The sequence below is a fragment of the Bos grunniens genome, chromosome 13, assembly GCF_055505025.1.
Source record: "Bos grunniens cultivar Pamir isolate PY7600 chromosome 13, Bosgru_T2T1.0, whole genome shotgun sequence".
NCBI lineage: Eukaryota > Metazoa > Chordata > Mammalia > Artiodactyla > Bovidae > Bos > Bos grunniens.
In genome coordinates this window covers 43,424,108-43,450,987 of record NC_141177.1, presented here as the reverse complement: position 1 = coordinate 43,450,987, position 26,880 = coordinate 43,424,108, and the positions used below count along the sequence as shown (strand labels likewise).

Sequence of the window (26,880 nt, the reverse complement as noted above, 5' to 3'; positions counted from 1 at the left end):
CTGTCTCTTCGTTTTCTACTTCATCCTCATCTCTTTGCACACCTGCCCAGCCCCATACAAGCTGTCCCCTCTTTCGGAGTCACTTCTCAGCACCTCCCAGGCTACAGCCTGCTCTGGGCCACAGAGGCTGGGCTCCCCGCGCTGTCTCTCCTTCCTGTGGCACACATTTACATTGGGTGGCGTCACATTCTCACATACAAGCGGAGGTGGCAGGAGCCTCCCTGCAGCCCGAGGGCCCTGGGCACTGGCTGCTCCCTCCCACCCACCTACTGCCCAGCATCCACCTCACCACACTGGCTGCTGTCTCGTCCTGCCTGGATCCACCAGGCCTGCGACCTGCAGTTCCTCCCCGTGGGGATGCTCTTCCTTCCTGGCCCCACTCAGAGAGGCCTCCCCAGCCTCCAGGCTGCCCACCCCAGCTCCACTACTGGACCTGCCTGACCTGGCCCCTGGGTTCCTCACACCTCTCAGGCCCATGAGGACCGAGGCCCCTCAAAGGGCAGGGACCCGGTTCGTCGAGTTCACCCTCCATCCTCAGAGGAGAAAGCACCCAAGTTATTTAACGGATGAAAGAAGGGAGGGAGGGAATTCAGGGCTTGTCTGGTGCTTCAACACACAGGAGGGTCTGCTGCTGGGGGAATCAATCACGTTCCAGGCTATGCTCTGAGGACTTTTTTCTTGGTGAGTATTTTAATCTATACCAATATTTTGATTTTTTAAATACTTTTACCTGGAAATCTCTGAATTATTAAACAAACAGAGAGTTGTTTCATTTTCTAGAATTTTCACCCTCAAAAAGATGGTCAAAAATACCAAAATATTACTGACACTGGTACACAGAACTCATAAGAGTTTTCAAAGGAAAGAAAGGCATCAGAAACACTTGATACAGTTGGTGGAAGGGGCAGGCATTTCAGCCAAAAGCTGTCAGCGTCGCTCATACATTCATCACTGACACAGCTGTGAACTCTTGTTAAAATCGCCTTGCTCACCCCTGTAATGTTTTAATGATGGCTTCTCGGTTTAAAAGTCTGGGAAAGATGACCCCAGAAGGTACAGCTTCGAATGATCCTTTTTTGATGCTGGGGGTTCCTGAATTTGTGAATGTTCTGCCCAATCTGCTTCCTCCGGGCCCACCCCCTCCTCACCTGAGAAAGAGAAGGGCCAGACCTGATACCCCGGAGGTGCTGCTGGCTCAGTCCTGCTGCATCCCTGTCATTTCCCCAGACAGACCCTCCCATGGCTCCCTGAGCGCCAGCTCCACCATCCAGACCATAGGCTGGAAATGGGGACCCCGAGCACTTCTCGGGGGCAGGTGCCCCCGAGGGTCTGACTGTAGGGAGGATGCTGACAGCGGCCAGGCAGGTGTGGGGGGGGCACTGCTTGGGTGGGAGGGACTTGCAAGGACTGGACTGGAGAAGCAGAAGTATTACTACGAGGCTACCCTCCTCACACAGGAGGGAAGAGGAAGGGGTGATGGGCTCCGAGGCTATTGTCTGAACTGAGAACCCTGGGAGCACCCCATGGGCTGGAGGGATGCACAGACGCCCATCACAGGAAACTCTCATGCACTGCTTACCTCTGGGGTATCATCAACACAAAGACACCAAACAAAAAACCAGCAAGCAGGAAGGAAACACTTCACGTGAGCACATTTCACGACACCACTGCATTTCAGTGCCCTCTGACGATGGATCACTTAAAACAATCATTTTCCCAAAATGAATTTAGAACTTCAACTTTACAGCAATAAAATCAGCTTAAAAGCGTTTTGGAGTGATTAGCCAACGCTCCCGGGATTATGGATTATGATATCATTAACCACCAGTTACCGCTTTTGGACAAAACTTGCTTGATGACAGGTTAAAATGCAAGAATCTACTACTATGTCATAGGATTGCTTACTCTTAATTTGAGATTAAAAAAAAAAACCAATAATGAAAACAAATGAACTACCAAAGTACTGGATACTTACCTTCATAATTCACTGAAATGTTACAGAAGACTGATTATCATCTCATGGTTCACTTTGTAAACCTATTTAATACGTGGAGGCTTTCACATTTTTAATCATTACGTTGAAAACAGAAACATCTGTTTTACGATATTAATTAATTGAAAATACACTCACCAGGTCGTTTTATTCATTGTCAGCTCCATTATCATGCGCCTAAAGATAATCAGAACAGCTTTGCAGGCATCAACTTGCTCCTTCAAGAGCATGGGAACCTCCACACAAGGCTCCAGCAAAAAGACGTTTGCAGCATTTGTCAGAAATACCTTAAAACCAACAAGCGTTATGTGAGAAAATACAAGTAAACAGATTTTGGTGTGTGTGTGCTCAGTAGTGTCTGACTCTTGCAACTCCATGGACTGTAACCCCCCAGGCTCCTCTGTCCATGGAATTTCCCAGGCAAGAACACTGGCGTGGGTTGTCATTTCTTTCTCTAAGGGATCTTACTGACCCAGGGATCAAACTCACGTCTCTTGTATCTAGTGCATTGACAGGTGGATGGATTCTTTACCACTGTGCCACCCGGAAAGCCTCAGTTCACCCCTTAGAACACACAGTTCACCCCTTAGAATCGATTTAATACTGACATCTGAAAGACCAGAAAAATAACAGCTATCACTTAGGGCCTTCCCAGGTGGCTCAGCAGCAGAGAATCCACCTGCCAATGCAGGAGACACAGGTTTGATCCTTGGGTGTGGAATTTCCCCTGAAGAAGAGAATGGCTACCCACTCCAGTATTCGTGCCTGGGAAATCCCACGGATAGAGGAGCCTGGCGGGCTACAGTCCATGGGTCACAAAGAGTTGTACACAACTAAGCACACACACACATTAATATTACAACTTTGGAAACATTTGAGGTAGAAAGGCTTCTGGAGATTTCTTTTTGACATCCTCTAAGACAGGTCCCATCACTTCATGGGAAATAGATGGGGAAACAGTGGAAACAGTGTCAGACTTTATTTTTTTGGGCTCCAAAATCACTGCAGATGGTGACTGCAGCCATGAAACTAAAAGATGCTTACTCCTTGGAAGGAAAGTTATGACCAACCTAGATAGCATATTCAAAAGCAGAGACATTACTTTGCCAACAAAGGTCTGTCTAGTCAAGGCTATGGTTTTTCTAGTGGTCATGTATGGATGTGAGAGTTGGACTGTGAAGAAAGCCGAGCACTGAAGAATTGATGCTTTTGAACTGTGGCGTTGGAGAAGACTCTTGAGAGTCCCTCGGACTGCAAGGAGATCCAACCAGTCCATTCTGAAGAAGATCAGCCCTGGGATTTCTTTGGAAGGAATGATGCTAAAGCTGAAACTCCACTACTTTGGCCACCTTATGCGAAGAGTTGACTCATTGGAAAAGACCCTGATGCTGGGAGGGATTGGGGGCAGGAGGAGAAGGGGATGACAGAGGATGAGATGGCTGGATAGCATCACTGACTCGATGGACGTGAGTCTGAGTGAACTCAGAGTTGGTGATGGACAGGGAGGCCTGGCGTGCTGCGATTCATGGGGTCGCAAAGAGTCGGACACAACTGAGCGACTGAACTGAACTGAACTGAAGACAGGAACATCATCTGTGGGTAAGTATTCCTGGTGGAGTATGGGTGGGTAGGGGGGCGGGTGGGCAGGGAAGGCAGGGGCACAGTGGTCAGACAGTGGCTGGAAAAAATGACCTGATTCTTGCTGAGTCTCCACCTTTGCTGACTTGAAGGCCTTGCTGACAGGAGGCAGCCAGTGCCACCCAAGGGGCATCCAGCAAGTGGGCAAAAGCACATGGCCAACACTGCCCATCTTCCAGGAACATGTATTTCCAATATGAGAAACACGTAATGCCACAGAATACAAAACTCAAGGGAATCTAAGGATAAAAACTGAGACATCAAAAAAATATAGGTAGTCCACCAAGCACCCTGTGCTCTGCCTCATACCTTTAGGAAACAAGTTTCCTGTCCTATACCAACAGTGATGCGAAGAGCTGACTCATTTGAAAAGACCCTGATGCTGGGAAAGATTGAAGGCAGGAGGAGAAGGGAATGACAGAGGATGAGATGGTTGAATGGCATCACCAACTCAATGGACATGAGTTTGAGCAAGCTCCAGGAGTTGGTGATGGACAGGGAGGCTTGGCATACTGCGGTCTGTGGGGTTTCAAAGAGTCAGACACAACTGAGCAACTGAACTGAACCATCAGTAGAGAACTGGGAGAAGCAGGGGTCCAGGCTGCCCTGTAGGGAGCCACTGCTCTGCTGCAACAGAGCAATGTGCTATCGTCTACGTGGATGACACCCTGAACCCTCGAGTCAGGACATTCTGAGCTGTCAACTCGGTGACGAGGATGGATCCTCTCTCCCTTCTAGAGCTACAGTCCCTCTTGATTCTTTCTGTTCAACAGCACAAACACCAAGGATCTGGGGACAAGCAGAGCTGGCTCACTTTGGATGAAATCCATTTAATACGACATCTCAAAACAGATGCACAAACTAACCAGAGGAAATGAACACACTCAAAAGTCAAGAGGGCAAATTAAAATGTTGGCAGCCTCTGTGACTATTTTATGTGAGATTAAAAATGTATCATGTCTCAATCTTCTAGGAAGAATCACAAAATAAGCACTATAACAGCTGATAACAGATGATAGCAGCAATTGTGAAGAATTTACTAGCCTTCAAGTTAAGAAAAAAGAAAGCAAAGAACCTTTAGACTAACAAACTATAGCAGTTTGAGTGACAATGTTTTTTTTTTTTAAGTGTACCATAGATGGTATATTGCAATACAGATCCTTTTTAATTCATGTACTTGGCTTCTTGATTGAATTTTAAACCTTTGCAAATTCCAAAGTGAGGAGTCTTCATATAGTATACTTCTTTCATTTTATTTTTTAAAAAAATATCAAAAATGCAAGCTAGGGACTTCCATGGTAGTCTACTAGTTAAGACTTCGCTTTCTAATGCAGGGGGTGTGGGTTCAATCCCTGGTTGGGGAGCTAAGATCCCACATGCCTTGAGGTAAAAAAAAAACAAAATATATTTAAAAAGAGGCAATATTATAACAAATTCAATAAAGACTTTTTAAAAAATGGTCCACATAAAAAAAAGTCTTTTAAAAAAATGCCAGCTCCTTGAGTATTTATTACCATGTTAGTATCAGTTAGAAAAAAAAAATCAACAAAACTAATATATCCAAATTGTACTTGTCAAAGCAACTATAAAACAGTCTCATCTTATCAAACCTCCATTTGGCTGCTTTTTGCTAATTAACCAAGTCAAGGACCAAAGTACTTGATGAAATGAGAACAAAAACAGCTGTTTAAATCCAAACTGAAAAAAATTTTAAAGCTGTAGAGCTATATAATCAAGTCAAAATATTTTTCCTGGTTCATATAAATAGATATAACTTCTTCTAGAAAACAAATAACTCACCTGAACTCAGGGTAAAAATAGGCACTTGCAACCCTATGGGCTGACTGCGGGATGGCTAACCATGGCAACTGGGCAGTGAGCTGGAAGGAAGGGGCAGGACAGGGACTTCTGAGAGCGTCCTCTAATGGGTGCACAGGTGACGCTGATGAGCTGAGCCAACGTTCTCTGAAGCTATTCAAGTAAAATCATCTTGATTTTTTAAAAGCGAATTTCAGATTATTTGCCAAATTTCAATGAAAAAGGAGAAAATTCATTAGTTACAGTATGTGCTGTATGCTGTGCTTAGTCACTCAGTCGTGTCCAGCTCTTTGTGACCCCACGGACTGTAGGCTGCCAGGCTCCTCTGTCCACAGGATTCTCCAGGCAAGAACACTGGAGTGGGTTGCCATGCCCTCCTCCAGGGGATCTTCCCAACCCAGGGATCGAACCCAGGTCTCCTGCATTGCAGACGGATTCTTTACCATCTGAGCCACCAGGGAAGCCCAAGAATACTGGTGTAGGTAGCTTATCCCTTCTGTGGGGGATCTTCCAGACCCAGGAACTAAACCAGGTCTACTGCACTGCAGGCAAATTCTTTACCAGCTGAGCTACCAGGGAAGGCCCATAATTACAGTATATGAAACTGCTAATTAACTTGAAAACCAAAAGGATCCCATGATAAGGAATCCTCTCAAGAGACAGATGATAAACACAGCATCACTGAAAACTGGGTACCATGCACGCCACACCCACGAGTGCCTTCCCCAGACCCTAAGCCTGGCCTTTGCGTGGGAGGCTTAACTGGACAGCTGAATGTAGATATGGGAAGGAGGGTGGAAGGCCAGGGAGCGGGGGAAAGAGAGTGACCCTGTGTTTTCACTTATACTTCTGACAACCTTCAAACTGGATGGGACCCGAGAGATAAAGCCCCAATCCCTATTTTTGAGATAAAGTCTCCAAGTCTGGGGAGACTGAGTGATAGGCAAAGTTGCTCTTTCCAATGTTCCCAAATAGCATTGGTGCTACTTCATATATTTATTCAGATAAATGTTTAAAAATCACTGCATTAATCAGTATTCTTCATAAACAGGCAATTTTTAAGATGCATATAACTTATTACATAATCACCAAGCTTCTCTTACAAATTAGAATCCAGGAAACTCTGTGCTCAGTTGTGTCTAACTCCTTGCAACCCCATGGACCGTAGCCTGCCAGGCTCCTCTGTCCATGGGATTCTCCAGGCAAGAATACTGGAGTGGGTCGCCATTCCCTTCTCTAAGGTAGGGCTTCCCTTGTGGCTCAGCTGGTAACTCTCTACTTTTTTATCTCAGTCATTTTTTTTTTAATCTGTCATTGAGCTTAAATCTCAGTCATTTTGCATTCACTGTATAACAACCCCTTTCAGGAAACTGTAACCAGTTCAGATGTCTCCTTTGACTAAAAAAAAAAAAAAACTTTACAAATTGAAGGTGGGTAATCAGGAAGTAAATTAAGGATGAGAATTTAAGGGCTGTTTACTCATGCATAGCTAAGAAGATCACCAAGCTTTATAATGACATTACCCCAATAAACAAAACATTCAAACTGAAATCTGCTGGGGGCCCTCCCATCTGCGGCCTGCATGTACCTGCAGCATTGCCTGGGCCCCAGCCTTCACGTTCTTATTCTCCTCTTCCATCACACACCCTCTGCTCATGGCACTGGTGAAGGAGTAAGACCGTCCCCAACTGGAAGACCGCTTGTGACCGGAACCTTCAGAAGAGGTCTTTGGGAGACAACAGTCAGTCAGCAGAGTGGGAGAAGAACAGGTCACGTATTTAATTCCTTACGCTCATGAGAATTCATGAGATTACACGTTTTACATCCACGCCTCTTTTCCACTGTGTTCACCATCGTACATCCATCACCTAAAATAGTACTGAGTGCTCAGTACGTGCTAAAGAAATAGATACTGCTTGTCCAGTGACTGAATGAACAGGACTGTTGATTTGCTTTGACCTCATGACTAGTTGTTAAAATGATTTCACCAATATTGAAAAAAATCAAATTGTGGAATTAATATAGATATTGAAAAGTGATATACCTTTGGTTATAAGTATTTTTTTAATGTTTGGTGTCAATTGCCATGACAACATTCACTTTTAGAAATAAATCTCAGACTGGATGTCAAAATAACACGCCAGAAATCTATGTACAACCTAAGTTTCTTCCGTGCGTCAAGCAGGGGCCCACCCTGTCGTTTTGGACTTATCCCATCTGTATCTTTATCTAACGTGGAATGAAAGGTCCACCTTGCCAGCACCCCTGTCCAAGGACACCACCTAGCCCTGCAACAAGGCTCCCGGTGGAGGCTGCACATTGGGTTTGTCCTTTCAAATGTGTCGTGTTAGACTGCTGCTGGTACGGACTGCCGCACAAGGAAAGTCTGCCCAAACGTTCTAAATTTAGTTTAACAAATGCCTGCATGCGTGCTCAGTCACTTCAGTCGTGTCTGATTCTTTGCAACCCCATGGACTGTAACCCTCCAGGCTCCGCTGTCCATGGGATTCACCAGGCAAGAATACTGGAGTGGGTTGCCGTGCCCTTCTCCAGGGGATCTCCCCAATGCAGGGATCGAACCCGGGTCTCTTACGCTTCCTCCATTGGCCGGTAGGTTCTTTACCACTAGCACCACTTGGGAAGCCCAGTTTAGTGAATACTATTTATTTAAGCATGTCAGTAGTAAGGCAGTGACACTTTTAGTCTTCAATAGAGACATGCAAAGTATACTGGCTTTTTCAAAGACTCTTCTGTGATATGTGGCCGAGCCTGAGGTTAGGTGGTGGCAGAGGACCCTGGAGACAGCACAGAAGCAGCCTCCCTGAGCGCATCAGAGTTGACAACAAAGAAACAGTCTGCCTGTGTCACACTGACTATGGCCCCTGACTGAGCAGGAAGATTTTGCTAAAATAAGATGCTGCCAACTCAGACCACAAGTGATGAAATATTACCTGCTTGTTATCAGTCTCTGAATATCCTAATTTTTCAGCATCTTCTTGGGCAGCTTCTTTTATGTCTGGTTCCTCCATGAACACAGGTTTGTCCTGCAGGATCCACTTTCTGTACACTTGAACTACTTTTCTGGTTACGGCTATGTCGCACGAAGGCAACAAAAATGCCTAAAATGATAAGAGAAACTCCCTTTAGCACAAGTTCGGGTCAACAATGAGTCCAACAGACATTTCCATGGGCTATCACCAATCTCAGACTTTCTTCTGAAACAGATTACACAGGGCCACATGTTTTTGTGCACACCAAACTGGGGAGGAAAATAGACAATGTATAACTGGGCCAGAAAACATAGTGCAATGTTAAAATAACTTCTATATTCTGCACAATTATTGCATAAAATAACTAAAATGCATACCAATGAATCAGCAACAGATGACACAATAATACACATAATAGTATAGCCAGTTGTCATGTCTCTTCCCGAGTTCACATTCAATGACATCATCTTGGTGACTTGAGTCCACCACAGTGGGAGCAGTGACACCACAGAAGTTTGCAAATTTAACTTTAACCAGGGCTTTTTTTTTTCTTTGTGTGTTTTGTTTTGTTTTTTTGCTTTCTCTTTCCTTTTTCTTTTTCCCTTTTCCTTCCTTCCCTCCTTCCTCTCTCCCTCTCTTCCTTTTTTGAGAGTCAGTTGTCCAACTGGCTGGTTGTAGCACTGTACACACTTTTGCAAACTTTTTCTTTTTGGCTGCAGGGCACAACTTGTGGGATTTTATTTCCCCAACCAAAGATCAAACCCATGCCCCCTACAGAGGAAGAGTAGAGTCCTGACCACTGGATGGCCAGGGAATTCCCTCTGTGAACTTAACAACATTAAAGAATCCCCTTACACATTTGCATATAAGAATCCTGATTTAATGCGATCAGAATCCAAATGTAAACAACTATGTAACTAAAATTCAATATCAAGTTATACAACATTACCTTTCTCCCAGAAAGCAAGTATTAATACAAATTCTTTCTGGAGGAAAACAAAATTATAGATCATAGTACCACCAAAATTATTCACATGGTCTAGTTAATACGATATGCAGCATATTAATTAAAAAGTCAGAAGCATGCAAAAAGAAGTCAACATTAGCAAAACCACAATAAAAATAAATAATAATTTAAACATATAGGAGAGCTAAAGCATCAGAAAAAGATCCACGTGAAATTGAAAAATAAAATAAGCAAAATTAAAAATCCAGTGAAAATGGCTGACAATAAGCTGGATGTAGCTGAAGAGAAAACTGGAAGAAAAATCAGATGAAAATATCCAGAATGAAGCACACTGAGACAAGAAACACACTGGTTCCACTGTAAGACAAGTAAGACAGAAAACGCAAGGAAAAGGTTCTTTTCCATGCCCAGAGATACAGAAGGAAAGAATTAGTAAAAAGTGGCAGAAACAATATTTGAAGAAAGAATTACTAAGAATTTTGCCAAAACTGATAAAACGTATCAATTCACAGATTCAAGAATCACAAAGAAACACAAGCAGAATACTTTCAAAGTATATTACACTAAGACTGCTGAGAACCAAAGACAACCTGAAAATCGTAAAAGGAGCCAGAGGGGAAAAGACACATTTCCGCCAAAAGAATAACCACATGACTTGACATAACTTCTCAAAGAAACAATGAAAGCCAAGAAACAATGGAACAAAATATTTAATGTACAGAAAGAAAACAGCTGCTAAAGTAGAATTTGACACCCATAAAAATGTACTTCAGAAATAAAAGCAAAACAAAGGCATTTTCAGGTAAGAGTCACCCAGCCCACAGTGGTCCTCATGGGTGTCTGTTCCACATCATGTGTCTGGACATCTGACCTACCCCTTGCACTGTTCTCTGTTAAACACACACACATACACACATACATATTAACTCCATACTGAGAATGTGCACTTCTTGAATGAATGTACATTTTTAAACTTTAATAGTTTAAAATAGTTTAGGCTTAGTCTCTAAATAATTTAAAATTGAAAAAGGAATTATTATGAAAGAAGTCACATTTTGTCTTGTGTAAAAAAAAAAAAAAAATCATCACTGACCAAGAGAGGGCAACAGAATGCAAAGTGAAAACCCAGGCCCCTTTTCCCAAATGTCTCTATTTCAGTATTTTAACAATGCATAATAACCATACTTGAAATTTCACATAGAAGTTTCCAAATTAAATTTAAGAACAATTATAAAATGTAAATATTTTTAAGTTTCATGACACAAAGATGTCTCATTACTTTAGTCATAAGTAATCTGCTGCTTCTGCTGCTGCTAAGTCGTTTCAGTCGTGTCTGACTCTGTGCGACCACATAGACGGCAGCCCACCAGGCTCTGCCATCCCTGGTGTTCTCCAGGCAAGAACACTGGAGTGGGTTGCCATTTCCTTCTCCAGTGCATGAAAGTGAAAAGTGAAAGTGAAGTCGCTCAGTCGTGTCCGACTCTCAGCGACCCCATGGACTGCAGCCCACCAGGCTCCTCCGTCCACGGGATTTTCCAGGCAAAAGTACTGGAGTGGGGTGCCATTGCCTTCTCTGTAAGTAGTCTGCAGTTAACCTCAATGACTCAAGCTACTTCAAAAGTGAATTTAGATTGAATTTGGGATTTGTATTAAATTGAGAACTTAGAACACATTATTTCCAGGGGTGGAATGCCAATAATGGATGTGGATGAAACTATGTGTATGGTAAATAAGTAAATACACAATACAGGTAAAACCACATCAATTTAGCTCTTATCTCTAGTGCAATATTTAAAAGCTTTGTCGATGATATCTGATATTATGTATTTGCACCCAAGGGTTTCAAACACTGCTATAGATCACGATCAGCTGTGGAACTATGATACACTACCTAAATCCCCTCTGCCACTTGATTTTTGTGAATAAGGTTTTACAGGAACACGGGCTTGTTCCTGTACGAGCTTGTTCCGTGCTATCCCTGGCTGCTTTCTCACTACAAAGCAGAGCTTCTGTGATCAACAAAGGCGAAGATGCTTACTATTTGGTCCTTTACTCTATTAAAATGTGCTGACCTCTGCTCTCAATCATATGCCTTCTGGGACTGACCGCGTCAATTCAGCTTGCCCCAAAGTTCTGTTATTTCAACATCTCGACCTCTGCTCCTTTCTTTCCTCTTAATCCCCTCCCTAGTCTCCTTTTTCCTCTTACGACATAAACACTCCTATCAGAGGTGCTGAAAGAGGCCTTTGCAGGCAAAGTCCAACTGTCTGCAGGAGCTTGCAGCCTGAGTGCCTCCAGCCACCCAACAATTCTTGTATGCTCACATGCTGCCAGGGGTTCAGAAGCAATTTTCCTGCTGCCTCCCTCTGGGCTTAAAATTTGCTATGGAAACACAGGGTATTTGAGGCGATGATTTTGTTCAAATATAGAATTGTTCCACCCCGTGTAGGAATTTTCCAAAATCAAATCATGAAAACAACATTGTTGTTGTTCAGTCGTGTCCAACTCTTTGTGACCCCATGGAGTGCACCACGCCAAGCCTCCCTGTCCTTCACTATCTCTCGGAGTTTGCTCAAACTCATGTCCACTGAATCGATGATACCATCCAACCATCTCATCCTCTGTCATCCCTTTCTCCTCCCGCCTTCAATCTTTCCCAGCATCAGGGTCTTTTCCAGTGAGTCGGCTCTTCACATCAGGTGGGCAAAGTATTGGAGATTCAGCATCAGTCCTTCCAATGAAAATTCAGGGTTGATTTCCTTTAGGATTGACTGGTTGGATCTCCTTGCAGTCCAAGGGATTCTCAAGAGTCTTCTCCAGCACCACAATTTGAAAGCATTTAATCTTCATCACTCAGCCTTCTTTATGATCCAACTGTCACATCCGTACGTGACTATTGGAGAAATCATAGCTTCGACTATACAGACCTTTGTTGGCAAAGTGATGTCTCTGCTTCTAATAATATGCGATCTAGGTTTGTCATAGCTTTTCTTCCAAGGAACAAGTGTCTTTTAATTTCATGACTGCAGTCACCAACTGCAGTGATTTTGGAGCCCAAAATCTGTCACTGTTTCCATTGTTTCCCCATCTATTTGCCATGAAGTGATGGGACCGGATTCCAGGATCTTAGTTTTTTGAATGTGGAGCTTTAAGCCAGCTTTTCCACTCTTATCTTTCACCTTCATCAAGAGGCTCTTTAGTTCCTTTTCACTTTCTGCCATTAGGGTGGTGTCATCTGCATATCTGAGGTTATTGATATTTCTCCTGGAAATCTTGGAAACATTAAAAATGAACAAAATGTTCAAATTCCAACCCTCCATGTGAGACCTTAAAAGTGGGATGAAAGAAATCATTATGGAGTTGTGTAACTCAGCCCAACTTGGCGATTGTATTCCTTGGAGTATTATGAGTAACAGAACAAAGACAGAAACCTCTTCAGCTTTGCGACCTGCCCCTGCACAACCCCTCCCACTCCCACCCCCTCCCCCAAACACACAAACGCACGCATACACACACACACACACACGCATGCGCACGCTCTCACCTGGCGGAACACCTCGTTCACGAAGTTGACATAGCCGCGGGTGGACAGCAGGATGCGCTGGACCATGTCGTAAACCGCACGGTGCTCCTCCTCAATGCCGCACAGGCTGCAGCCGCTGAGCCGGCGCTCGCACAGGGTGCTCCCATCCGTGAGGCCTCGGTCCTGCTCCGCCGCCCCGCCAGCGTCTGGCTCTGGCACCCGCTCGGGCACTGCAGTGCCTCCCCCGACGGTCTGCAAGAAAACGCCCCCCCCTCCTGAGCGATCCTCCAAGACACCCGGCCAGGCTGAAGACTCACCTTGTTTTCGGCGAACTCCGGGTATGGTGCGCTCATTTCCCCCAGAATTAAAGATCTCCTCCGAACACAACATACGTGAAATTTTGCTTCATTTTAGTAAATTACACTATTATTCTTTTATGTCAAAAATATGTAACCCAAATACCACTAAAATTCTACCAACTGTGAATATTTTTTACAAGAAGTGACAAAAAACAAGTAGTGCAAAATTATTATTTCAGCAACTACCAAGGAGAGTTTAAAAACAAAGAGGATATTCAAATAGTAATCTCTAGAGAAAATGAGTAGATAATTATATTGATAGCAATTTTTCTCTTCATGCCTGGGCTATTAAGCTTGTGTGGTTTATCAAAGGCCCTGCCACACTGTGCAACAAGCAACTCTATAGAAATTATTTCATCTTTTTGATGGGTCAACCCATAGAAAATAAAAATTTGCAGAGAAAAATAAAAATTTCCTCATTTTTACTGATATACATATATTTTTGATCTGTAAAGCATAGTGGCTAGATTAAGTCTAATGTCTCTTATGGATCAATAACCTGTGACTTTTTGATCAATAACTTTCATTTCCCCCACAGGCTACAAATTTCTCTGACACACCCTCTGCAGAGATGGGAAGGCTGTGTCCCCTCGATCCCCATGGGCTGGAGGGCTAAGTCAGCCAGCAGAGGGGAAGGGTGGAGGGGACCCAGGAGGCTGAGGGCTTCCATGTAGCATCTCCGAGAACATTTGCTCTCAGAGCCCTGAGCGGCCAGGAAAGAAGTCCGACTGCCTTGCAAGAAGGGTTATATAGAAAGGGAGACCCAGCGGAGCCCAACCTGCCCCCTGCACCCACCAGAGTAGCAGGCTCTGAAGTCATTCTGGAGCCTCCTGACCAACCAGCCACCAGCTGAAGACCACCACCCACTGACTTCAGCTAAAGCCACATGAATCCCCAAAATTGTCCAAGCAAATCTCACCCAAATTCCTGACCCAAAAAGGGAAATAAATAATATGGTGAAAGGGTTCTTTGAAGCCACACGTTTTGAGGTCATTAGATAACAGATTCTATGACAATTAGAGAACAAAATAGTGTACTAAAGAATTATGTTCAAAGGCACCAAATTGTTTTTGAAAACTGAGCTCCGTGATCCAAATAAAACATAATGATAACACAGATGAATTTCCCATTATGCCATTAACTGAAAACTACTTCTCTTGATAAAACAATGCTTTTCCCAGCCTCCTTTAGCCCACACCAGCAAAATGCTGCTTTCCAAAATCTGTATGTTGTTAAGACATTTATAATGATAGTAAGTGATGAGAGTGAAAACAAACTAGTAATTTCAAGGCTATTCATTTCTTGACTCTTTCATGAAGATCAACAGTAAGAGCATGAATAAAAATTAACTAGAGAGAGAGGTCCATTTTCTGCCCACTGGAATTCCAGCTGGAATTCTCAGCTATTATTTAATATTAGTTGATTCCAGTGGTAAATGCAAAGATGATTTTTGCTTCTTTGGCATATGATGGAAGGCTTAACCAGTGAAACAGGCATATGGTCTGCCTGGACCAGGCCTGTGCGGCCAGGGTTCAGGAAAATGCATGATACAGGCTGCCACTCAATCTTTCCCCTCCCCACCCTGGTTTCCTCTCAACCCACAGTTCATTCTGAGAGTTGCTCACCCTCAGGGTCAGACTAGATGAGGACACCCACAATGCAGGTATGAAATGAGGATGCACCTGCCATCCTGCTGGTGAAAACTGATGCCACTCAATTCCCCATCACAGTCGGCCCACCTGGCTGAGGGAAGCCCACTCCTGCCTTGGTAGAAACAAGAACACAGAGCACCAGCGTGTGGCCGTCAACAGACATTTGGGTCTGCATGGTACACGGACTCCCACAGGGGTGTTGATTTGTGTGATTCATTTTTTTAACTGTTCACCCCATGAGATACAAGTTTCAGGAAACCCACAGCCCATGAATCATTATGGAAGGCCCAGGTCAGAATTCAAGTGGCACTTTAACAGTGTAACTAAAGATAAAGAATTAGCATACAAATAAGTATGATCAACTGTCTTAGCATCTCAAACTTTTTTTTTTCTTCATTCCCTCATAAACTTCTTTGGGTTTATTTTAATTAATTAATTAATTTTGATTGTGTCAGATCTTTGTTGCTACGCACTGGCTTTCTCTAGTTGTGGCGACCAGGAGCTACTCTTTATTGTGGCAGGCAGGCTTCTCATTGTGGGGGCTTCTCTTGTTGCAGAGCATGGGCTCTAGGGCCTGTGAGGTTCAACAATTGAGGGCTCAGTAGCTGTGGCTTCTGGACTTAGAGCCTGGGCTCAGTAGTGGTGGTGCACAGGCTTAATTACTCCGAGACATGTGGAATCTTCCCGGGCCAGGGATCGAACCCATGTCCCTCGCATTGGCAGGCAGATTTCTATCCACTGTACCACCAAGGAAATCCTCCTTTTAATGTTTTGATGTTTAATTAATGTGCTAAGTAATTTTAAAATTACTACTCTGCTTTCTCTAATGACAGAAGGTTGAAGCACTTCTATCTCACACTAACATGATACACCAAGGAATAAATAATAGTTCACTGGAAACACTTCTGGCTGAGGTGACACAGCAAGACATTGAAATTTGAAAGGGGGATCAGTGGTCATGGGTGCCAGTGTGGCATGGGACTTCCAGGCAACCATATTCTCTCTCTCCCATGAATGATGCCACCAAACAAGAACACTGGTCAAACCAGATTCTCCGAGGGGTAAGTGAGTTAGTCTCTTCCCTCTCCAGTGAAAAATACTGTCAAGGATATTAGTTTCTGATCAAAAGGAAGTAAATTCACTTTGGGGAAAAACACACACACACACACAAAAACATCTCATACATGACTTTTAACGTAGTAGTAGTGGAAAGTGTGAGCCCTATTTGGAAGCAGAATTTAAAATACTGTTTTAAAGGGATTTGATAAGAGCAGTATATTCTTTGAAAAGAGGCTCTGGATCAGCTCACTGAGACAGTGATGTTCACTTTACATAGGTAAAATTACATGAAATTTGAAATTCCAAACAAATATTTTTAGGAGATAAATACAATTATAGGTGCTTTTATTCCTTCAACTCCATTTCCAGAATTTAATGTTTGGTTGTTTAAACTGCTTTCTCTCCTGTATAATGTAAATGGGGAGCGGAACACATGGTAGACGCACAAGAGATGAGATGGAAGCACAGCAGTAAGGCAGAGACGAGGACACAGGAGACAGGTAAGCTGAATGACCACCCTCCCCAAGAAGTCCACACCCGAGTTCCTGGAACCCAGGACTGTGCTGCCGTCCATGGCAAAAGGGACTGAGCAGATTGATTAAATTCGGGATGTTGAGATGGGGAGGGTACCCTGGATTACCTGGGTAGACCCAAGGTAACCACAGGACCCACAAGGAGGCAGAAGGAGCAGACACAGAGAAGATGATGCACAGATGGAAATAGATGGAGAAATGATGTGATGAGGAGCCACAGGCCAGGGGACACAGGCAGCCTGTGGAGGCCAGATAGGGAAGACACTGACCCTCCCCTAGAGCATCCGACACCCTGACTTTAGCCACTGAGACCGATTTGGGCCCTCTGACTTCCTGAGTTGTAAGAAAATGCATTTGTAGAAATTAGCTACAGCGGCAACAGGAAACTGATATAACAACTGACTGTGAAGTGTATGAGCAGCCTGGACCACGGCAGTGGCCATGTCTGGGCATGGCCATGTGCAGGGCACAGGAGCCGTACACCTGCATGGTGCCTGCTCTGTATCCCTTTCCCCCTCATGGAACCTCTAGATCTCTGCCCCCACCCCCACTCCACTCTGGTCTGCAGCCGCACGTGCCTCAGAGGAAGCTGACCCACCCCTAACACCAGGGGAGCCTTCCGCTTCCTGGAAGCTGGTCACTACCACCCCCACCCAGACCTATTCACAGCTCCAGACCTGAGTCAGCGCCTTGCTCTTTCCTAAGAGCACACAGGTAACCTAAATAGTTCCGCTCACACAAAAGGGAAGGGCTCTGTGTTTCTGGCTTGTCTCTATACGTGAACTAGGAAGGAGGGCCCCAGCTGCTGCCGCTAACATCAGGGAGAAACCAGAGGGAAAGGGCGGAGGAGAGAAACAGGGCACATGTGGCCACAGCCATGGCTGTAACAGCCTCATCTCCAGCTGCTCTTGTAGGAGAGTGAAACATTTCTCTTATGGATAAGACAATTTGAACTCTGGCACCTTTTTTTCTGTTAGGGTGATAAAACCCTCCTAACGGATTCTGGAGGTCAGAACCTTGTGACACTTTAGCTACAGAGTAAAAGGAAATGACTCACAAGTGTGAAGAGTCAACAGGGAAAAAATTAGAACCTGGAAGTGGTGGTTAATATGCTAGTCGTGCGACTTCTCATAATCCAAATGTATTTTTTTAAGAAGGAGCAACTTATTTTCAATAAGCACAGGTGATAGTTTTCTGAAACTTTGAAAATGGGTGGGGGAGAAAGGTTACATCCTTTCTCTGATAGTATTTTGTTTTTGTTTTTTTTTAACTTTACAATATTGTATTGGTTTTGAATTGCCTGAACAACTGCTTTAGATGCCATGAACGAAAAGTTTATCAGAGTGTCACTGAATTTCTTATGTTTCCTACAAATTTTTGTCTACTTGCAATTTTCTGATATTATCTACCTGATAGGTGAAAAGAGGGCTCTCATAGCTGCTCAGAACTGTTTCCCTGACTGCTGGGGAGGTCCAGGGCCATGCTTATTTCCTCTTCTCTGACCTGTCTTTCACCTCCTTCGTTCATTTTTCAATCAGCTTGTTTGTCTTCATGTCTATTCATAGGTGCTCTTCATACAGCAGAGATATGAACACTTTAACAACTGTATAAATAAATCTTTTTCCTGTTTTTCAAAATAAAGTCGAACCTCATTTAGTCTTTGGTTTGTGGGTTTCATCTCTTCTGAAGGTGGTCTACCACTTCCCAAGTTTATACGTCTCCCCTAGATTTTTTCCTAAATTCTTGATCACTTTGTTTGTATACTTAGACTTTAAATCAACTTAGGCCTTAAACCAATGTGACTGTGTGCTGATGTACGTGATATGAAGTGAGATTTTGAGAAAGGGACAAACAGACAGGTTGCTCTGGCTTCCAGGGCTGTAGATTAGATTAGGTATTCGGTGCTAATCTCAGCGTCATTCCTTTGACATAGCTGTGGTTTCTGTTTGGAAGTCTGTATCATTTTCCCTTTAACCCCTGAAGGTGAAATGTCTGTTTAGTTTGGTGTCTGTTTTGCTAATTCTTCCTGGGGCTCACAGGCCCTTTCAGTCTGAGGCATGACTTTTTTTTTAGCTCAGGTAAGCTTTCCTTACTCTTGGTTTAATTGTATGTCCTGTTCTTTTTTCCTTCTGCCCTCACAATGTCTGCAAAGTAGGTCTGCACCTATGGTCTTATCTATTAATATTAGTTTCTGAGTTCCATCTCTGATGTTTTTTTTAATCAGTGTTGTGCGACAGATCCTCAGGAAACCAATTTTGTCCTCAGCAGTGACTATTACCATTTTGAGTTTACCTACTAAATTTGTAAATTCATGCCGGAATTTGGAAAGAAAGAGGGATGCTCAGTGCTTGAAGCTCTCCTATTAAACACAAAGAGCTCTTTCTCAGGCTCCTGGAGGCAGTCAAACTTCCTGCAAAATTAGCTGTCATCCACTGTAAAGGTCACCAAAAGGGGCAAGAAGAGGAGGCCCAGGGAAATAGAAAAGCTGATCAGGAGGCAAAACGAGCTGCTAGGGAAGCTACCCCTGTCACTGATATCTGCCTCCTTTTCCCCAAGGAAACCCTGTCTCCAGATTATACCCCAGAGGAACATTCCCGATATGCTAAGCGGGGCTGGGAGACTGGGTCACATGGGTGGTTTCAGACTGATCAGGCCCAAGTAATACTCCCTGACTCTCAGGTTTGGAAAATTATTAACTCCTTACATAAAAGTACCCATTTTGGAAGAGATAATCTGGAAATCTTGCTCAAGGCTATTCTCTACCATCCCCAGTTGGCTAAGGTTGTTAGGTCACACAGAATTGTGGTACCTGTCTAAGAAATAATTCAAAAACCAGACCCTTGTCATCTCCTCTAATTAAACCTGTCCAACATCGGGGATCATACCCAGGAGAGGACTGGCAGGTGGATTTTACAGCCATGCCAAAGACAGACCAACGGTTTTCTTATTTGCTAGTCTTTATTGACTTTATTGACACGTTCACAGGATGGATTGAAGCATTCCCTACTAAGATAGAGAGAGCCACAGAAGTCTGTAAAGCTCTGCTGAAGGAGATAGTACCTAGGTTTGGGTTGCCTCGATCACTTCAGAGTGACGGTGGGCCCTCATTTACAGCCACGATATCCCAGAACCTGGCCGCATGCTTAGGCATAAAATACCGCCTCCACTCATCCTGGAGGTCTCAAGCTTTGGGAAAGGTAGAGAGAGCCAACCAGACTCTTAAAAGGGCTCTGGCCAAGCTATATCAAGAAACACATAATAAGTGGATCCATACGTTACCCATAGCCCTCATGAGGGTATGGACAGCCCCCAAACGGCCACTATTATTAAGTCCTTATGAAATGATGTATGGATGTCCATTCTTAACTTCGGATTTGTTTTCTTATGAGGACACCAATACTCTCTTAAAACATATAATTGACCTGGGAAGGTTTCAACAAGAACTCCAACGATATGGAGAACAGATCCTCCCTAGACCACAGGAAAACTTGAAAAATCCCCAGGTAGAGCCGGGGGACCTAGTAAAGACCTGGCAAGAAAAAGGGAGTCCAAGCCAGCTGTCCAAGAAATGGACAGGACCATATCAGGCTGTCCTAGTAACTTCAACTGCTATTAAAGTGAGGGGTCTATCTGCCTGGGTCCACAATTCTAGAATAAACCCATATGGCCTACAGGAGGGGGAGACAGGGACTAAGACTCCAAAACCAGAGGACGACTATTCCTGTGAACCTGCTGAGGATCTCAGACTCTTGTTCAGGCGGAACCCCATCAAATAAGTCAATCATCCTATGATGTTCTTCCTCATTCTAATCATGTCTCCCTGTGTGGCTATTAATCTCTCCCGAAACGAGGCATATATGCTTGCAACACTGCTTCTCGACTCAACCTAACCAGTCCCTGCTGGATCTGCATTAATGGCAGAAGTTGGGGGTATGTCCAACCTATCCCAGGGTATCAGTGGCCCACCCTTCCAACCGAGCTACATGCTGTTACCCAGTGCACTCCATCTGGTCACAGTATGGCCTTTTGGGAAAAAGGGGGAAAAAACTTCATGCCTCAGTATCAGCAACAACTGTCTATATTTACCCCCTCAATAACATCTGCAATCCCACCTGAGCCCTTATTTTCTCTCTTGACTAACATTCCCCAAGTGACCTTCCCTATCTGTCTAAAAAGCGACTCCCTGACAGGGGTGTCAGTGGGAAATCTAGGCAACTCACAATGTGCGGTGACCTTCACGGTTGAAACTGATGGGAAAAACCGGGACCTAGAAATTTCACTAGGGTATTATGATTTAGCCCAACGTCTGGGAACTAGAGGTTCTGGCAGAACTAATACACTATACCTATCCCCAAACATGAGGCTCTCCTCGGATGCTATTAACCAGTCTCGAAAATCCATGTTCTGTTCTGGACGACCAAAGAGCCACACCCATTCATCCTGGTTTCTAAATTGGGCAGGCAACTCTGACCCGTTATTCCCTGTAGGGGTATGCTAAGTCACTTCAATCGTTTCCAACTCTGTGCGACCCCATAGACGGCAGCCCACCAGGCTCCCCCGTCCCTGGGATTCTCCAGGCAAGAACACTGGAGTGGGCTGCCATTTCCTTCTCCAATGCATGAAAGTGAAAAGTGAAAGTGAAGTCACTCAGTCGTGTCCGACTCTTAGCGACCCCATGGATTGCAGCCTAACAGGCTCCTCCATCCATGGGATTTTCCAAGCAAGAGTACTGGAGTGGGGTGCCATTGCCTTGGGTACCCACCCCTGAAAACCTAACCCTATGGTGGGAGCCTAAACAAAATACTCTCTACCTCGAGGACAAAACCCAGGATGCCTCACAACACTTAAATCCCTTCCTAAATGCCCTCACTGCTGCTGGTTTTGCAGCAAGTGGAGTGACGGTCTCCTCCCAGCTACTAAGAGACTGCCTCTGTTCCATTATGCCATGCTCCAGTTGTAAGGCAGATGGAAATCCTTTTCCTCTTTGGTAAACCTGTTTTGCTGCCCAGCTTAAACCCAGTCGTGGTGTCTATTTCATATGTGGGGATAAAGCTTATTTATCCCTACCACCTTTTTGGTCAGGAACTTGCTCCCTAGGGCATGTTACACCCCACACAGATCTGGCCTGGAGTAATACTTCCTTGCCTTTACCAGTATATACCAACCAGAGGATACGTCATGCAGTAATACTTACCCCTCTTTTCCTGGCATTAGTACTGACTGCTGGTTTGACAGGAGTTGCCATGGGGGGAACTTCTTTACATAAATTTCAGCAGCTTTCTACCAACACTGCTGTATCCATAGAAAAAACGGTGAGGACCTCCAACGCCTACAATCCCAGTTAGACTCCCTAGCCGCAATGGTCCTACAAAATCGTCAGGCCCTAGATTTACTGACTGCAGGACAGGGGGGCACTTGTCTCTATCTAAAGGAAGAATGCTGTTTTTATTACAACCAGTCTGGGCAGGTCCAAGAAGATATCAAGGGGCTTTTGGAACAGGCCACAAAGATCCAGGATTTGAGTTCAACAAGTGCATGCAGTTCTCTTTCTCTCCCTTCTTGGCTCCTACCGTTCATGGGTCCAGTGACAACTGTCTTATTAGGCCTCCTATTTGGCCCCTGTATACTCCAGCTCCTTACAAAGTTTATTTCCAGCAGACTCCAGCAGTTCCAAGCCAAATTGATGTTACTACAAGGGTGGAAGCTGGTTTCAGATGTGGAACATCCCAACTTAGATCAGGTAGAGAGAGACCTCTGCTCTGCTAGACAGGCCTATGCCCATGCACAGCAGGAAGAAGTTACAGAAGAAAGAGACCTCTGCCCCAATTCCCAAGAAGTATCTTTAGTATGAAGTCTCTCAGGGACGAGTTGTTAGGGGAAGCACACTGAAACCATCCACCCTGGCCAGGCACCATAGTAACCATTTGCATGAGTTGTTTTATGACAGGAGATCCTGATAAGGAGGAACTAATAAGCCACCACCAACCAGAAGAGTTCGGGAAAGGTTGAAAGGAGACACCGCATGTCCGTCCACTTGCCAGAATCCCTCTTGCTAGCATCCATCTTGGCTGAGCGATGCATGCGCCACCAAGAAAGACTCTGAATTAGAATGATTGGCCAAAGACCACCTGGAAACTAATCCTATCACCATAAAACACCACGTTGAGAGCCACGCGGCAGAGCAGCTCTCCTGAGTTCCCTTACCCTACTGCTCTCCACCCGGGTGCCCTTCCCAATAAAATCTCTTGCTTTGTCAGCACGTGTCTCCTCCGACAATTCTTTTCCGAGTGTTAGACAAGAGCCCACTCTTGGGGCCCTGTAGGGGGCCCTCCCCCTTCCTACAACAGTTATGTCCTGTTCTTTTTTCCTTCTGCCCTCACAATGTCTGCAAAGTAGGTCTGCACCTATGGTCTTATCTATTAATATTAGTTTCTGAGTTCCATCTCTGATTTTTTTTTTTAATCAGTGCTGTGCGACAGTTCTTCAGAAAACCAAGTTTGTCCTCAGCAGTGACTATTACCATTTTGAGTTTACCTACTAAATTTGTAAATTCAGAAATTAAAGTTTTGTTTTTTTTTTTAACTTTTAGCAAGTCTTTTGTTGCTCTTATTATGGACCCTGTGTTCTGGACCTGCTGGGTGCTCCACCATGAGGGGACTGAGGACCCCTCGGCAAGGGCAGGGGTGGTGCACCCTCCAGCCTGGGACGGACGTCACACGTCTAGGAACTGCAGGGCATCGGCCAGCCTGCACTAAGTGGACCACACTTCCTGGCTCTGTCCTTGGAGCCAATAAATAAGAGCACACAAAACCGTGACTCCTCCAAGCAACGGCCACTCTGACTGGTGTCCTGCTCTGCCTGCACAAAAGCCTGAAGACACGTCCCCTGCCGGGAAAGCCCCATGCATCTGACCAAGGCCAGGGAGAGAGCGAGGCCCCACAGGCCCCACATGAGAAGAGGGCTTCACCCAGGCCTCAGAAAGCGCTGCCTTCTGTTCCGGGGACCCCATCATGGCTCAACGACCACCTGAAATCCAGAGGTGCTGACCCACCCCTTCCCCGAGAGCCCCGGGGGCACCTGGCAGGCTCAGGTGACCTGTCCGTGACCACCTCATGATTGCTGGGGACCTTCCCTGGACTGGAGTGAGCAAGGCCAGGGAGGCCCTCTGTCTCATGCTCAGAGGTCACTGGGGGCTGAGTGAAGGAGGGGAGGTAAGAGGGAGCCAGGAGCACACACGTCAGCCATCTGCTCAAAAGGCCACAAGGTTGCCTCGTCATGGCAAGGCCAAGAGAACCCAGCAAGTGCTAACTTACACTTCCTCTGAAACCTCAGCATCACAGAGCGTGGAGCCAGTGAAACCGAGTCCCCATAGCCAACAACCTCTGAGAGCCAACAGCCTTGACAGTCCATTACTTTGGGGTTAGTAGGGCTTAAGACACCAGAATTAAAAGGTAAAAAAGTGACGAATGACATACCTGAATGATTTTAGGCAATACATCAACTCCATTCTTAGTGTTCTGTGTTGCAGTTAGATACTTTTTTTCCAAAAAGAAAGTCACCATCCACTTAATGAAGACGACACGAGCTGCCATGTATGGGATCTTTGTGCTGTAAATGCTCTCATTGTCTCGAGTGGTAGTGACATACACAGGCTTTGGTCTCAGGTGGGGGATGTCTGCAGGACAAGAGAACACATGATCAGGTTAGCGAATCTTTTTTTTTTTTTAATGTGGACCATTTCTAAAGTCTTTATGGAATCTGTTACAATATTGCTTCTGCTCTATGTTTCGGTTTTTTAGCCATGAGGCATGTGGGATCTCAGTTCCCCAACCAGGGATTGAACCTGCACCCTCCACTTTGGAAGGTGAGATCCTAACCACTGGACCACAGGGAAGTCCCCAGGTTCATGACTCTTAACATCATATAACCCCTAAGAATGTTTCCATTTCTAATTAAATAGACATACATCTGGTTGCTTAAATGCTGCTGTTTAGTTGCTGAGTCGTGTCTGCCTCTTTTGTGACCCCACAGACTGTAGTCCACTAGGCTTCTCTGTCTGCGGGGATTCTCCAGGCAAGAATACTGGAGTGGGTTGCCATGCCCTCCTCCAGGGGATCTTCCCGACCTCAGGGATCAATATACCATGATCCGTATCAAATTACTCCTGAGTTACAGGACCCACAGATGGCCTTTATTGCTCAGGACTCAGGCAAATCTCAGTCTGTACAAATAGTTCAAATCATTTATTAAGAAACTGGAAAACCCTTACAACAAAGTGACTATTAAATATGAAAAAAAAATTATTTTACTTAATCATTGTAAGAGACTGCACACACAGCTATCAGTACTCACCCAGCACAGGCTTGTAGATATTGGTTGACTTGGTAAACGAGGGAAACAGATGAGGAAGGTAATACTTTCGAAACAACGTAAACAGAAATTTAAACCCAGTCTCCTGATTCTCCTTATGCTTCCACTCCAAGCTTGCGGCCTTCAGATAATAGTCATGGGGGGCGGGGGAGAACATACATATAGTTACACTTCACATTAATGAATATCAGCTGAAATGCTGATACACTGTTAAAACCCCCATCCTAAATGAAACACTTGACAAATAGCATTGACCATCATGTAATAACATCTTAATACTCAAATGAGTCCAAGAATGAATACTTCAAAACAAAACAGTAACTACATAAAAAACAGCATTTTTACTGGATATTCAAGAAAGAAAACAATCAAAGCTGATGGTATCTTTTAAACTTGCCCCACTACATCATTCCTGTATTTTTTTCTCCATGTTCCTTGTGATGATTTAACACTCTTTGTGCCCTTAAAATGTTTATCCAGAAGTAGTGCAAAAGATGCAGAAGACAATGGCACCCCACTCTAGTACTCTTGCCTGGAAAATCCCATGGACAGAGGAGCCTGGAAGGCTGAAGTCCATGGGGTTGCTAAGAGTCGGACACGACTGAGCGACTTCACTTTCACTTTTCACTTTCATGCATTGGAGAAGGAAATGGCAACCCACTCCAGTGTTCTTGCCTGGAGAATCCCAGGGACAAGGGAGCCTGCTGGGCTGCTGTCTATGGGGTCGCACAGAGTTGGACACGACTGAAGTGACTTAGCAGCAGCAGCAGCAGCAGTGCAAAAGAGGCCATTTATAATACACAAGAATTAAAGAAACAATCTCTTGCAAGAATTTCATACCATGTTACCTACATGAAAAAAAAAATCATTATCAAAAGGCAAAGCTACAGAATCTTGCAAAGCACACAAAAAAGCAATCCAAAGGCTACATGTGTAACTGAATCACTGCTCAATGCACCTGAAACTGACATGACATTGTAAATCAACTATTTTTCAATTAAAAAAAACAACACAATCTGCAGGCTGGGATAAGCCATTAAGTTTAAAACTCCCATGTGTGAAGACACTGCTTCCCTGTCAAATAGCCAGCTCTGTGTAGGCCCGGCAGGAACGTTGCAAACACTTCCTCTGCAGGGAGCGACCCGCACAGGTCAGGAATCCAAACAGGTGATCGAGAGCCATCTCCTACCACCCAGGGAAACGCGGTGTGAACAGGCCCTTCGAAGAGTGCCTACTGGTGGCTGTCATGCTTGTGAGACCACCGAGCTCCAGAGCAAAGCATCCCAACATCCTCCTGACCAGCCCACCTGGAGCACCTGCAGTCCAGGGACGAGGGGCCCAGTGTCCATCACCTGTCAGAATCCCTCCGGGTAAGGCAAGGAGGAAGCTCTGCTCGGAGGACCCACCTGCCCGACAGACCGGGGAAGGAGGGGCAAGTGGACACCGCATACAACCCTGCACACAGCAGAGAGGGCTCACCACCACCCTCTACCAGTCCTCCTCTGCTGGGATCTGGGGTGTTATGGGATCAGCGTGTCACACAGCTCGTTAGTGACACGTCTGGAATGAAACCCAAGTCCCCCAGCACACCCGGATTCTGGCTACTCTGCTGTTTTTCTGCAATGGATAGAAGGCCGGACCCAACCACTCCTGGACAGATGGGACTGAGATGTGGGCAGCAGGGGCCCACACGGCCAAGACCCAGGGCTTCCCAGAGGTGAGAGGACCCAGGTTGGCACCCAGGATGCAGGAGTCCTGAACTTGTGGTGCTGCTAGAGGAACCGGGGAGAAGAGCAGACGGGGTCACCCTGAGGGACACGGTGGGCAGAGGGGGCAGAGCAAACACAGCCTTTAGAGAAAACTGGAAAAGAGGAGGAGTAGGGTGTCATCCCAGGAGGAGAGACCCTGAGGAAGGAGGGGTCCCTGAGTTGTCCAGAGGTCCAGGATGGCCAACACTCGTGTCCTTCTCTGGACCTGA

At 45.0% G+C, this 26,880-nt stretch overlaps 1 protein-coding gene across 19 annotated transcripts in view; it reads right to left on the bottom strand.

Annotated features, from left to right (window-relative positions):
• The window catches only part of RALGAPA2 (Ral GTPase activating protein catalytic subunit alpha 2), a 280,383-nt gene that overhangs the window by 193,469 nt on the left and 60,034 nt on the right, over nucleotides 1-26,880 (bottom strand). For all 19 annotated transcript variants that reach the window (XR_015139448.1, XR_015139449.1, XM_086333702.1 and 16 more), the window contains exons 8-13: nucleotides 24,885-25,023; nucleotides 24,008-24,207; nucleotides 12,951-13,181; nucleotides 8,401-8,568; nucleotides 7,038-7,175; nucleotides 2,132-2,280 (exon numbers count right to left, since the gene is read on the bottom strand). Coding sequence is in view for 17 of the 19 variants with exons in the window: in XM_086333702.1 (XP_086189828.1) it covers nucleotides 2,132-2,280; nucleotides 7,038-7,175; nucleotides 8,401-8,568; nucleotides 12,951-13,181; nucleotides 24,008-24,207; nucleotides 24,885-25,023 (1,025 nt within the window). In the remaining 2 variants the exon portion in view is untranslated. The remainder of the gene's footprint in view (nucleotides 1-2,131; nucleotides 2,281-7,037; nucleotides 7,176-8,400; nucleotides 8,569-12,950; nucleotides 13,182-24,007; nucleotides 24,208-24,884; nucleotides 25,024-26,880) is intronic.